Source organism: Miscanthus floridulus, chromosome 13, assembly GCF_019320115.1.
Source record: "Miscanthus floridulus cultivar M001 chromosome 13, ASM1932011v1, whole genome shotgun sequence".
Classification (NCBI taxonomy): domain Eukaryota; kingdom Viridiplantae; phylum Streptophyta; class Magnoliopsida; order Poales; family Poaceae; genus Miscanthus; species Miscanthus floridulus.
The window spans coordinates 90,479,313-90,494,222 of record NC_089592.1 but is presented as its reverse complement, the minus strand read 5'-3'; the positions used below and the strand labels follow the sequence as shown (position 1 = coordinate 90,494,222).

The window sequence follows — 14,910 nt, the reverse complement described above, 5'->3', positions numbered from 1 at the left end:
AAGGGAGCTACTTCTATGCTGCATAAGCAAGAAGGTAACTAGTAAGCTATATAAGCTAACCAATTACAAGAGCAACTACATAAGCACAATGTATATAAAAGTAATTACAAGCTTGTCTAATGAGGATGCAAACCAATGGTAAGAACAAGGTTGACACGATGATTTTTCTTCCAAGGTTCACGTGTTTGCCAACACGCTAGTCCCCGTTGTGTCGACCGCTCACTTAGTGGTTCGACGGCTAATTGGCATCACCTGCCAAGCCTACACGTCAGGCACCGTAAGAACCTACCCCGAGAGTGAGGGTAGCTCAATGACACGCTTTACTAGAGTTGCTCTTCGCGGCTCCCGCAGGGCGAGCACAATGCCCCTCACAAAGCTCTTCTCTAGAGCACCGCACAAGCTTCTTGCGGGCTTCAACGGAGACCACCACCAAGCCATCTAGGAGGTGGCAACCTCCAAGAGTAACAAGCACCACTAGCTTGCAACTCAATCACCTAGTGCCACTCGATGCAACCTCACGATGCAATCGCGTTAGAATCGCTCACTCACACAATCGAATGATCACTATCAAGCATATGTGAGATGGAGGGCTCCTAAGCACTCACAAGCATGGACACAAAGTCCCTTGAGGTGCTCAGCACTAGCCATGGCCGAGGCCACCTTCTATTTATAGCCCCACGGGCAAAACTAGCCGTTACCCCTTCACTAGGCAAAACTCGGGACGACCGGATGCTCCGGTCGTATCGACCGGACGCAGGACCTCGGCGTCCGGTCAACGGATGCTCGCCACGTGTTGCCTCCATTCAACCTCAGTCATTTGATCTCAACGGTCAAGTGATGACCAGACGCAGGTGCTCAAACTGACCGAACGCAGCAACCCCAGCGTCCGGTCATTTCCAGTAAGGTACCAGTCGCGACCAGACACGTCCGGTCGGTCATGATCGGATGCAGCGTCAGCATCCGGTCCATCTCCAACTTTTCTACATCACCTACGTTACCGTACGTTAGCCTGACCGGACATACCCTGCCTACGTCCGATCACTTGCAGCGCCAGCGTCCGGTCAAAGACCGACGTTGCACGCTATCGGCCTCTACCGACCGGATGTAGGACCCCAGCGTCCGGTCACCACGTAACCAACGTCTGGTCCACTCTGTGAGACCCTATCTTTTCTGTATAGGGCGTCGATGGCACCATCGAACTGTCCGCACTCTACGGGTGAACACTCCGCCGGTGGAGTTCCGAACCCTTATCGCCTCCGTTACATCACCGAGTTGATCCACATCAACTCCAACTTATTCTCCTTTGTAAATGTGCCAACACCACTAAGTGTACACCATCATGTGTAAGTGTGTTAGCATTTTCACAATCATTTTCTAAAGGATTAGCCACCCAACTTGCCACGCCACTCAATCCTAGCGATGATGTAAAATTAGATCACTCGAGTGGCACTAGATGACCGATATGCAAACAAGTTTGCCCCTCTTGATAGTACGACCATCTATCCTTAACCCGGTCATCAACTTCTCTACACACCTATGACCGATGAAATAAAATGCCCTAGGTTATACTTTTGCTTTGCGCATTCTATTCTATCTCCTCCAATATCGATGCAACACATGCACCAACATGATCAATAATGAAATGATCCACTTCATATCATCACGTAATCTTGTTGGTTCATCGATCTTGACCTCACTTGCTTTTCACCGTTGCCTTCGTCCATCGGCGCCAAGTCTTGCTCAAGCTTCACCGTCACGCGGTCCATCGCTCCAAAGCCTCGGACTTGCCCTTCACGCTTGTAACCGGTCCATCAAGCCAAGTCATATCTTGATCTTCTCCACCTTAATCACATGACTCAGTGTCATGTCTGATGTGCAATGAGCTCCTTCATCATCACATGTGTGAGCTTTGTAACATCTCCAAGCTATTTTTACCTTCATGGCATATGTTGCTCACACATATGTACCTGTGGACTAATCATCTTTGTATCTCATATAAACATAATTAGTCCACCTAGGTTGTCACTCAATTACTAAAACCACACAAGGACCTTTCATCCATGAACCAAGCGGTCCGACCAGTTGATCGGTGGAGAAGTCCGAGCACCAGGTGGTTCGATCACCTGGATGATTTTCCTACAATACAAACATGTAGAACAGGTAGTACATGATGTAAAAATATATGAATTCTGAAAAAAAAATCAGCAATGATGATGAAATAGCATATGTAGCTCGGCGATCAGTTGGTGTGAAGATGTAATTATATTTAATATAAACCACCCGACCAGTTAGTGTATAACTGAGTCTCCAGCCCTAGCTAGCCCATAGTCCATAACGTCGAGCGCAGAGCCCGTGCACGTGTAGGAGGAACTGGCGTCACCAAGAAACTGTAGCCGACCACCCATAACGTAGAGCGCGGAGCCCATAGCATGTGTAGGGAGGAGCCAGAGACATGACCGTCTTTGGGGACATCCGAGCGTCAACATGACTGTTCAGGGGTTCATAAAATTGTTTGGAGAGCAAACATAGAGAAAACAGCTCAGAGAAACATTGCGGCGATATATGGAGACTGGAGAGTATTTAGAAGAATATTAAAGCTGTGACTTAGCTTTAGACAGAATGTCTGATCGGCGACGTATGGCGTTATCTGGTCGGCGTTGACGAAATTGCCAGGCGCTCGAGCTATCGTCGTGGAGGCGGTCGCGGTTGTCACGACGCCATTCTTCGTGGTGATCATCATTGTGACGCGGCAGGTGGTCGGAGCGAGTAGTTCTTGGTCATCTTCTAGGTTGTTGTCGTTGATGAATACACATACGAAGCCAAGTAGCTTGCACGGTACATGCATCGTCTGAGTCATGTAGTCTGTAGTAGTCGCGCTCATCAATAGGTTTGCTGGAGGAGTCCCGTTCCTGTGGCGTGTTGTAGCTGAAGCTTGATACACCGATGTCGTTGGGAGGTGACGCATACGCCGCATGTCGAGCCCGTAGGGCTACTGAAGGGCGTCGTCGTAGGAAGTCAGGTTGCCACGAGCGGCGTCGATCTTGAGATCCCATCTGGCCCGTCATGGATCAAGCGCACACCTCTACCTGGCGCGCCAACTGTCGATAGAATATCATCGACAGTCATCCGAGGGGTATCCTACGGGGATAGATTGATCAACAGAGAAGCGTGTGATCAAGAAGAAGAAGACAACAGAGACACACGAGTTAGACATGTTCAGGCTATCAGTATAACGTAATACCTTACTCCTGTGGTCTGTTGATTTGTATTAGCTATCGTATGATATTGCGTGTGTTTGGAGGGGTCCCTGCCGGCCTTATATAGTCCGGGGGCAGGGTTACAAGTCGGTTAGATCTGAGAGATAACCGAAAAGTAATAACAGATTATAGGAATTTTGGGATCATACGTATACTAACAGATCTCGTGGTATCTTCGGGATATCTTTCCGGTGTCTTGCGGGAGGCGACGAGTAGAGTCGTGCCCCGCAATGCTTCGTCCTATAGGCTGGACCGCTCCTAGGAGCATAGCCCATATAATCTACCGTAGGTATCTAGAGTCGTACTCCACACAAGCCGAACACTGCCCGAATCATGTCAACTCAAGAGGTACAATGCATTTGATACATGCAACTACCCTTAAACTTGCTCTATCTTGGAGGGTGCTACATGTAACTGTAGCTCTATTTGATTCCTAATCAAATCCGTAACTTTTGTTAATGCAGTTCAGACTTGGGCCGCGTTTAGTTCCCTGCAGAATCGGTGCCGCCGGAATTTTCGTTTGTATTTGGTAATAATTGTCCAATCGTTGACTAATTAGGCTCAAAACGTTCGTCTCGCAAAGTACAACTAAACTGTGCAATTAGTTTTTGATTTCGTTAATATTTAGTACTCCATGCATGTATTGTAAGTTTGATGTGACGGGAAATCGAGCAGCACCCTACCGTACTAGTACTCGTCTGCATCCGTCACGTGCAAGCTTGGTGGGGACGAGGCCCGAGAGTCTGGCACAGGCAGTGAGGTAGAGAGGCCAGGCAGGCCATGACCATGCCCCCCAGCTACTGTTCGCCTAAACACTCGTTTCCACACCGTTTAAACACTACACGCTTTACATAGTTTCCATTTAATCGGCCGTTTCACCTGTTTAAATTCCTGTTTTATTCGAATAATGGGCTAATCCACACGTGACCGACTGTTTATCCTTGAGCGAGGGAGCAAAAAGCTCGCGGGGCAAGCGGCCAAGCGTGAGCCGGGTGCCAAGGCATTGCTGCTGCACAGGCAGGCACAGCGCACCCACGGAGAGGGAAGCTCTGCGCAAAGCGGCCACTGCGCCTTCACGCGCCGAGCGAGTGCCATGGCAGGTCTCGTCGGATGGGGGCCAGCCGCAGCCAAAGCCAAGCAAAGTCCGTCCGTGCAGCCACGTGGGGACGCCATCCGTACGGCACGGCCACCACGGCAGCGACGGGCAGGCACGTCTGTCTGCGCCTCTGCCCGCCTGAGCTGCCCTTGCCCGCACAGTGAAAGTGATACTAGTTGATGCGCCGTGCCCGTGCACACGGCGGAGCTTATCGCTGCTACTGCACGTGGGTGGAAAAATATTGTTCTATTAGGCCTTGTTCGTTTAGCCCTATGCCCTCCGGGAATCATTCGCTGTGATCAATCAGTGCCTCTTCCTGGATGCTTCGAAACATCAATCACCCAATAAAAAAAATCGATCCGCGAGCGTAAGCCCTTGATTAGTTAGGCCCTTCTTAGTTCCAAATTCTACACCCCCAAAGTTTGCAGTTACTGTGTACCCAGAATTTGCATATCGAACTGTGCAGATTTTGCACCCTCAACCAGCCTGAACTGTAACTCTACATACCCAGATTTTGCACCTCCAAACAGCCTGAACTTTAAATGTGCATACCGAAACATCTGCATACCCAGATTTTGCATGCACAATCGCATGAACTGTAACTCTATACACTTTATTGCATATTCAAAAACTCAAGTAAAATGTAGTCAAATCCGCCGAAAATTGTTACAGACATTCCGATAGTACATAAGAAATTACATCTCAATCTCAGATTATTCACGACCTATTAAACAAATGATGAGCCAGCCTGTCCCGGAATGCATTCATGCTTTCTATGTCCGCACTGTCTGGCGCAGGCTCTGTCGAAGGCTGATCCACAGATGCTTCAACAGGCGCATAGTTGACATTGCTGTCTACCATAGCAAAGTGACTGTCAAAGTCACCATTCATCCTGATGAAGTTGTGCAACGCCATGCATGCAACTATTATATGTGTCTGTGTCTCAGATGGATACGATGGAATGTTAAACAATATGCGCCACTTAATCTTTAAAACTCCAAACGCCCTTTCGATGACATTTCTAAGAGATGAATGCGCATAATTGAATGTCTCCTTAATACCTTGTGGTTCGGGGGCGTTTTGAAAGTCTTGGATGTGATACTTGGTCTGCCGGTAAGGAGACGGAAACCCTGGGCGGTTTGCATACCCCGAGTCCACCAGGTAGTACTTTTCTGCAGCAGTAAGTACCTATAAGTTTAATAAGCTTCAATTAGACAACAGTATTGAACTAGCAGCAACGTGTGTACCTCTAGGCGCCTTAGGGAAGAAATCTCTGTACTTTGTGAGTGCATCATCTAACACTCTCATGTCATGCACCGATCCAGGCCAGCCAGCGAGGACAAAAGTAAAGACCATGTCGAAGTCACAAACGGCCATGACATTCTGGGTTGTCTTGCCATTCCGACACATGTGCTGCATAAATTTATCACTTGGCACGACCATAGGAATGTGAGTGCCATCTATTGCCCCCTATGCAACCCTTGAATTCAGGATAGAACCTAGCATTCTGGACCCTAGGATGCATTGTTGTAAAATCTGGGTCCCTAGGTTTAATGATGTCGGCAGATAGGTCTAACACACTACTAAGGACTTTGTAAAAAAGGTTGTGCACAGTGCCTAGTGATCTCTCAAATCTGTCCTCTGCTTGCCTAACTGATTGTGGAGCCCCAAGTATCCAAAGGAACATTGCTAGAGCCTCAATAGAGGTAGACTTGGTTGAGGATGTGAGGCCATAGTTTGTACTCAACAAACTATGCAGACTGTAAAACATTTGGGGACTCATTCTAAACATGTTGTAGGAGGCAGTTTGATTGGCAAGCTTGTTTTGTACCCATTCCTCACCTGTATATTATGGCTTCCTATACTCAGCTCTATTGCAATACTTGTTCGGATGTATAGCATAGTCATACGTACCATAGATAAATGCTGCTTCATCATCATCTTCTAGCAGCATATTTCAAAACTCCTCCCACCAGTTGTCGTCATCATCCACTTGAGCATTAACTTGATGAACAACTTCCTAGCCATTGCAATAGAACACACAGACAGTCAGTACAAAAACTATTGGTACCCACTATACTCATGCAAGGCTACCTCAATTCAAACATACCATGACCTCACACAGGCAATCAATATAAAAAATGAGCTTCACAACTTAGTTTAACAACCATGCTGCAAATTAAGGGCTTAATGACATTGTTCCTCATCACAACCTCGCACATAAAAAACATAGTTCATATAGGACTAATGATCTGCACACACAAAACACATAGTTCATCATGCCAACTACAGTCACTTTTATGTGAAATGCATGGATAGATGGTTCTAGTTTCCGACCCCAGCATAGTGCTTAATGACTTCAAGCCTTGCTTCCATAGGTGTCTCGAGGAAGACAGTCCTGGCATCGTCATCTTTACAGATATTGATGACACCAACCCACAACCCTTGAATCTTGTGCGCCCCAACCTCTCTTGCTACAGCCACAACCAATTTCTGTTCTTCTTTCTTCATGTTCTTCTCCTCATCAAGAGCCGCAACCTATTGCTGCCTCTCCTTCCAGCAGTTTTGCATCATTACGGTCCTGTTCTCATAACTAAAGCTGAAACTACTCATGTTGGCATCCATGGACCGAACAGCTGCACTCTTGGACTTCTTGCTGGGAGATGATGCATCGCTGCGATCTGCTCCTCTTGCTTCTAAAGCTAACTGGGGTCACACAGCTCAGAGGGGTGACCTGGTCATTATCTGCTTCTTCTTCGCCGCTGCTAACGTAGCGAAGGCGGTGGCTCACCCTAGGAACAAATGAGGTCTCTCTGTTCACAGCAACTCCAGCGAACATGCGGTCTAGTTCATCAATGTATTCTGGCCATCCATCTTTGAGTTCCATCCAGTCTTGCTTCCCCTGCATTGCAAACAACAAACCACGTACTGTTAGAATCAACAATAGATGCGAACCATAGAGGAACAATAGATGAGTCTAGAGCTCATGAACCTTGCAATGGTCTTCCCACCACTTGTCAGAAGCAACCACAGAGCCATCTTCTCTTCTTCCCAAGCCTGTGGCCTTGTGCCGAAGGTCCTCGATGAAAAGCCAAAGCTGTTTCAGCTGTCTGTACTTATGCTCGAACTGCTCACTATCATGAAGCTTACCAGTTGCAGCTCGAAACCTGTCCTAGACATCTTTCCACCCCCATTTGGTCATGTTGCCATTCTTGCAGTTACCCAAATCAATTTGGGGGCAGTAAATCTCACAAAACTTCTTAGTATCATCTTTGTTCCACTTTGCTCTGGTTATCTCATTCTGTGGACATTGTAATGGACAAGCAATGCATGAACAATACCTCATATGAAAGTAAGCATTACAAATGGAGGCATGGAACACAGCAGGGAAAAATGTAAACACAAAGGCAAAATGTCGATTCGAAACGTGCAAATAGGAAGCGAGATGTACCGAGACGGGAGGGTTGTTGTCGCCGGCCACTGCATGACCCGCGCCACGACGACGGGCACCGCGTGACCTAGATACAGGTCGGCGCTGACGATGAACGGGAGCCGTGTGCACCCCACCGCTGTAGGGAGGCACGCGGACGGGAGGGGGGCCTCGGTTGCTGCCGATTCCGCCCGCTTGGTCTTCGGAGCGAAGGATGCCTTCGTAGGCGTCGATGTTTGGCCAACCTTCGCTTGCGTTGACGTTGAGCCCAGACATACGTAGCTCACCCAGGGACGGGATGGTCGACGACAAGAGTAGAGGCGACACGGAGGTGTAGGAGTTGTAGTCACCGGATCCAGAGCCCGGCGGCACCAGGGAGAATAGGTTCCTTATGCGGTGGCCGTCGTAGTAGTCGGAGACGTTGTCGTATCCGGTGAGGTCAAACTCGGAGCCATTGCCGGATGCGTCGACGTTGAACTCCGTGCCGTTCCCTTCGTCGTTGAAGCCGTCCATCGCCGACGACGGGGTCAACCACGGTCGATTCAGTAGCGGACGCGATGGATCCGACCGACAATGGGGTGGATCTAGCGGTGGAACGGTGGATTCGACCAGAGGCGGCGAGAGGAGCGGCGAGGGAGAGGGAGAGCGGTGCTACGGGAGAGGGAGCCGGCGCTAGGGTTTGGGAGTGTGGCTGAGGAGTGCGAATGAGCGAGATAGGATGGGGGCGGTCGTCGGCGGGGGTATACGTTGAAAGCTCTAGTTTGGTTTTGGTTAATTGATGAAACCCTAAGTGCTAACCTAGTTTATCAAGATGATTATGAGATAGGTAGCACTACTCTGAGTGATGAAGCAATGGCGAAGATCATGACAATGGTGATGGTCAAATGCTTAAACTTAGAAAAGAAGAAAGAGAAAAACAAAAGGCTCAAGGCAAAGGTATAAAATGTAGGAGTCATTTTGTTTTAGTGATCAAGACACTTAGTGAGTGTGATCATATTTAGGATAGATAGCCGTACTATTAAGAGGAGTAAAACTCGTATCGGAATGCGGTTATCAAAGTGCCACTAGATGCTCTAACTCATTGCATATGCATTTAGGATCTAGTGGAGTGCTAACATCCTTGAAAATGTTTGTGAAAATATGCTAACACTTGTGCACAAGGTGATACACTTGGTGGTGTTGGCACATCTACAAAGGAGGTGGTGTTTGCAGGGTTGAGATGGGTTTGGGGTCCCTCTCGGATTCGGCGCTTTCGAGAAAATGAAATGCCTGTTTTCTATTGCACCGGATGCAAATTCTTGTGGTTGGCACATTGGATCAAGGGTGAAAAAGTTAGAAGTGAAAACGAGTTGAACGCGAAGATGTTGGCGTCGGTCAACTGACCGGACGCTGAGTCTGAAAGCACCGGACGCTGGTTTCTGCGTCCGGTCAAAATGACGGGTCTGCACAGTACCGAGGGTATTGCACCGGACGCTGTCTGTGTCCGGTCAAGGTGGACCGGACGCGTCCGGTCGAAAAAATATGCCTCGGGAAGCTTACTGGAAACGACCGGACGCTGGGGCTTCAGCGTCCGGTCAGTTTTACCGTAGCGTCCGGTCAGCTTCGTAGCCGTTGAAATCTGACAAACAACGTTTGAAGCTGGTGACGCGTGGCGTCCATCGGGCGACTGGACGCTGAGGGCCAGCGTCCGGTCAGTATGACCGGAGCGTCCGGTCAGAGCGCGTTTTGCCCAATGAAGAGGTATAACGGCTCTATTTGATTGGGGCTCTATTTATAGCCCCATGGCCGGCTCAAGGGTGTACTTTTGCACATTTTCATTGACATAACAACCTTGTAAGCTTAGCCAAAGTCCTTCCACTCATCTCCATCATTGATCCATCATCTTTGTAAGATTGGGAGAGAATCCAAGTGCATTGCTTGAGTGATTGTATCTAGTGGCACTTGGTATTCATGTTGCGCTGCGGATTTCGCTTGTTTCTCTTGATGGTTGCTAGGCACGAGTTGGTGATTATTCGTGGCCGTCTCCGGTGATTGTGAGGGGAGTTGTACCTTCCCTGGCGGAGCGCCGAAAGGTAACTATAGTAAATTGCTCGTGTCATTGAGTTACCTCACTTGTGGGTCGGTTCTTGCGGTGTCCAATCGTGTGGACGAGGTTTGTGAAACACCTCTTAGCCGCCGAACCACCAAGTGTTGGTCGACACAACAGGGACGTAGCGTGTTGGCAAACACGTGAACCTCGGGAGAAAATCGATTGTCTCTTGTCTTTGGCATTCTCCCGATGATTGGCTATATATTCATCTTGTGGTTGGTTCATCCCTTACACGTTGGTATAATCACCTTACTCACTTATTTACATTCTTGCAAACTAGTTGACACAAGCTCTTTAGAGTAATTAGAATTGAGAGCTTGCTTTATTATTTATATTCATCTAGTTGAGCTCTTTAGAGTAGCAAGGTTGAGAGCTCTTAGTGAGTAATTACATAGCAAGTTTGTATGCCTAAGTAATCATTGCAACTAGAATTGTTGAATAGGTGGCTTGCAACCCTTGTAGAGCTAGAGCAAGTTTGCTTACGCTATTTGTCACACTAATCAAATTGCTCTAGTTAATTTGTAGATTTTTAAATAGGCTATTCAACCCCCCTCTAGCCATATTAGGACCTTTCATACGTCCACGGCCGAATTTGGGCTGTCCAAAGTTTGTAGGCCTGTTTAGTTAAAGAAGGTCGAAACACTGTTCAATTCTGGACTCCTCGCCCGAATTCGGGCGAACTAAACGGGCCCGAGGCCACGTTTAGTTCCACCAAATTCCAAACTTTGACACTATGCAAAAAGAAGATTCTCCGTCACATCAAACTTGCAGTACATGCATGGAGTACTAAATGTTGACGAAATCAAAAACTAATTGTACAGTTTGATTGTACTTTGCGAGACGAACATTGTGAGCCTAATTAGTCAATGTTTAGATAATTATTACCAAATACAAACGAAAATGCTACAGTGCGCTACTGTCTACTGGTTTCCGACGGCGCCGATTCGGGCCGGAACTAAACGCGGCCTTACCCAAAATCCAAACTTTGGCACTATGCAAAAAGAAAATTCCCCGTCACATCAAACTTACGTATATGCATGGAGTACTAAATGTTGATAAAATCAAAAACTAATTGCACAGTTTAGTTGTACTTTGCGAGACGAATATTTTGAGCCTAATTAGTCAACGATTGAACAATTATTACCAAATACAAACAAATTATTACCAAATACAAACGAAATACTACAGTACGCTACGGTGACTCGAAATTTCAGTCGGCGCCAACTTTGGAGCAACTAAACGCGCCCTAAGACAACCACGGGCATTCTTCTTCACAAAAAGATTTTCTCAGGCACGTCGAGAACTTGGTCGTATACGATAATAAATTATAAATTAGAATAGTATTTCTCTCGTACCAAAACTAAATAATTCTCCCATCGTTTACAGCCTACACGCTACCGTCAGTATTTTTTATTTAGGATAGGATTACTGATGACGATGCCGTGTGCAGGTGATTTTCTTTCCAACATTTTTTTTTGGTTTTTCAAGGTTCCAGCCACGAACGAAACGAAATGGGGTCTATTCACAATGGGAGCAGGAGAAACCGGAGTCCGCAGACGCCCGGACACCACGCAACACTCTCAATCCTACCATCAGAATTCAGAAACGTTTTCTTCTAGCTCCTGTCTCCACTCCCACAGCTACACGAGCGGCGTGGAGCACTGCGCTGTCTCAGGGTCCCACATGGCCGGCAGCAGGAAGCGTCGCCCTGCGACTCCGACGGCGTTGTAGCTAGCGCCCGTGGCGGCGTCCACGCGCACCTGGCCCGGGTACCCCGGGTACGCGCCGGCGCCGAACACGCCCGCGCACGCCGACACGGCCTCCAGCGGCGCCTCCGCGGGGCCCTGGAAGAACCCGCCGCCGTACGGGTTGGTCACCGCGCCCGCCAGCAGCGTCGCCAGCGTGATCACCGTGCCGTCCATCCCCACGTCCGCGTTCGGGGACACCAACGGCGCCGCCTGCTGTGGGCCGTACAGCGGCTGGTGGAACGGCCACGAGCACTCCCCCGGACACTGCTCCGCCGGGTTGCCCACCCACGCGTACGCGAACCGCCCGCGGCCGTGCCCGCGCCCGTTGGTGGTGGCGTTCGGGGTGGAGGTTGAGGTGGTGGTTGTGGCCGACGCGTGGAGGCCGCAGCGGGAGAGGCAGAACCCGTCCACCAGCACGTCCGGCGCGGTCACCACCACGGCCACGGTGCCGCGGTGCGGGCCCAGGCGCGCCGCCAGGGACGCCAGCGACGACTCCGAGAGGCGGCGGCCTAGGGACAGCGACGTGTCCAGCACCTGCCGCCCCAGCGACAGCCGCGCCGCGCCAGGGTGGTACCGCGCCGTCGTGGCCCACCACGACGCCACGGACGGTGGCACCAAGGCGGAGGCCGGCCCCGACCCAGACCCCGAAAGGGACAGGATGAAGTCTGCCAGCACGGCGCGCTGCGCCGGCGTGAAGCGCCCGTACCAGAGCAGGTTGACGGAGTAGTTGCCCGTCAGCAGCTGCCCGTGGTGGTTGGTGAGCGTCACGGGCGGCTGGCTCACGAGGAACAGCTGCCGCGGGGTGGCCGCGCCGGCTCCGGTGGCGGCGGCCGCGGCGAGGAGGAGGAGGAAGGGGACGAGGCGGTGGGGCATGGCTGTCATTGAGAGCTTTGGTGGGATGAGATGGGAGGGAGGGACGGACGGACCCTGGCAAGCGGCCGTGACTGGCCGAGGGGTTTTATAGGGGTTTATTAGCTAGTAGAGCCGCGCGTGGGCCCGGGCCAGGCCGATGTGGGTGTGGCGGGGCGGAAGGAGGACGGAGGGCTCGGGTGGGCGTCGTCCACTGGGCCGGGCGCGACTTTTCACGGCTTTCCTTTTCGATTTCCTCGCTCTTTTTTTTTCTCTGTGCAGTACTCCGGCCGGACATGGACAAATCATTTTTGGTCCTTGCGGTGGGACCGTGGGTGCTGCGGGTGGGGCCAGCGTTGTCAGGTTTCCTTGCGTGGGAAGAGACGTGCGTGGCGTGGGGTTTGAATATTTTCAGCTCATTCTCCTGAAGCTAGGGAGAGAGAGCGCGCCAGGAACAGCTACATATAGTCTGATTCGTTTACGTGAGGGATAAGTACTGTTGGCTGGTTCGTGTGAACAGTATTTATGTGAGAGGGCTGGCCAGCCAGCCCAGCCATCCGCTCCCAGCCGATCAGGCCCACAGTCGTGGCTTGCGAAAGGAAAAAATCCGTTTTTGGCCCTCCAACTATGGCAGCAGTTTGGTTTTAGCCCTTCAACTATAAAACCAGACACCCGCAGTCCATGAACTGTGTAAACCAGATAGAAACGGCCCTCGCGCCGGCGCAATGGCGGTTTGCGCCCGGTCAACCCGCGACGACCGCGGTATTGGGCCGTTTCTATCTGGTTTACACAGTTCATGGACTGCGGGTGTCTGGTTTTGTAGTTTGAGGGCTAAAACCAAACTGCTGTCATAGTTGGAGGGTAAAAACGGACTTTTTCTCTTACGAAAACACGGGCGGCCATTCCCATGAATGAGGGTTACATCCATGTCTTGCAAAAGGATAGACAGTCACCGGAATTCATGGCCGACCCGGCGTCACAGACAGGTCTCCCGTCCGTCCTCTCCTCACTCATAAATCCGACCGCATGGCCCCGTCCGAGAAGCTAGGCTTTGGAAAACAACACGCCAGCCCCATCAATGTTCATGTTCTCTTCCAAACAAACAAAAAATGATAGCTCGGGCCATGCTGAATTGCGGACCAAGAAAAGGACTTGTAGAACAAGGCTGGATCTCGGTTTCAAAACGGGATTCGTCGTCCCAAAACGCATCCGATCCTCAGCACACACAGATGGAGGAGTCCAAGTCCAGTGGCAGCTTTGCAGTTGCCGACATCCAAAGGCTGCCTCCTGCCACTGTGTTGGTGCACGCTTTCGCAAAGATCGAGAGCACAATGACGAGCTTCACCGGGAAGGAATTTCATGTCAAGCTCTGTAAAAAAATAGAGGAAGATTGTGGCCATGATGATAAATATTGGCTTGATCTAGGGTAGTTTCATGACAAACTCTTGTTTTTCAAAGAATTGTCAATATTAAGTTTGACTTCTAGTATACTAGTAGTTTTAGAGAAACACGTATCAACATCACACAACACGAAATTCGAGCGAAGATCCCAGTTTTCTTTTTTAAAAGGTGGAAGCAATACGCTGCACGGCTGCAGTCAGTCCTTCTGACAGATGGCATCAAAGGCGGTGGTGTGTTCGGTGTTCACGTGGCTCCTCCCTTCTGAAAATGAAAATGAAAGCCAAGGAGCAAACGTGAAGCACGCGGGGAGCGGCAAGCATGATGCCTGCCCCGCAGCGGCAGCTTTTCAAGTGTCATGAGAGCCAAACTATATAAGTACATTCTTACGTTTATAATACTAAACTTTTAAATTTGTTATTTTTACCATATCCACCTTTTTTACTCGTCCTCCTAACATCCACTTAATGTATGGACACAGAACAGCGTGTGCTTCTGCTTCTGGCTTGTTGCTTGTCTCTCTCTTCTCTCCCATCCTCCGCATCAATATTTATTTAACTATAAGTCAATTATTGTACTGGCGGGCTCTAAGAGCGTTTGCAGTGGCCTCCGTCGAATCGCCAACGACATGCACATAGATCAAATAAAAAAAGAGAAGCATCGAGAGACAAAACAAGCGAAGAAGAGAGGTAGACACAGGTTGTACAAGGAGCTGCGCGACTGTGCGAGTCTAGCGTTCTGCTCGACGCTAGCGAGTTGATTTCTTATAATCTCTCTGATAGTATGAAAAATATTTCTCACTAGCTATTTGAAACCCCGTTGGGAACGCTCTAAAGTCTAAAGGCGAGCAGGAGTAGACAGCCACTGCACTGCAGCCCACACAACCATAGTTTCAAATTCATGACCCACTTATAGGATCATAGTGGCCGGCCCATGCCCAAGTATGTAAGGCCTGAGAAGCCTAACCGTGTGTTTGGTTGAGGGGATGTAGGGGGATGGGATGGGACGATCCCAATTGGAGAGGTGTTTGGATGCGAGACGAG

At 49.7% G+C, this 14,910-nt stretch overlaps 1 protein-coding gene across 1 annotated transcript; it reads right to left on the bottom strand.

Moving 5' to 3' along the window:
• Window positions 1–11,195: 11,195 nt before the first annotated feature.
• Window positions 11,196–12,549, bottom strand: LOC136501399 (protein EXORDIUM-like 2). Its single transcript, XM_066496916.1, has one exon. The coding sequence runs from the start codon at window positions 12,500–12,502 to the stop codon at window positions 11,513–11,515; it is 990 nt and encodes a 329-aa protein (XP_066353013.1). The 5' UTR covers window positions 12,503–12,549; the 3' UTR covers window positions 11,196–11,512.
• Between the last annotated feature and the right edge of the window lie 2,361 nt (window positions 12,550–14,910).

Coding starts and splice junctions, on each gene's coding strand:
- LOC136501399 (XM_066496916.1), bottom strand. CDS start 12,502: ATGACAGCCATGCCCCACCGCCTCGTCCCCTTCCTCCTCCTCCTCGCC.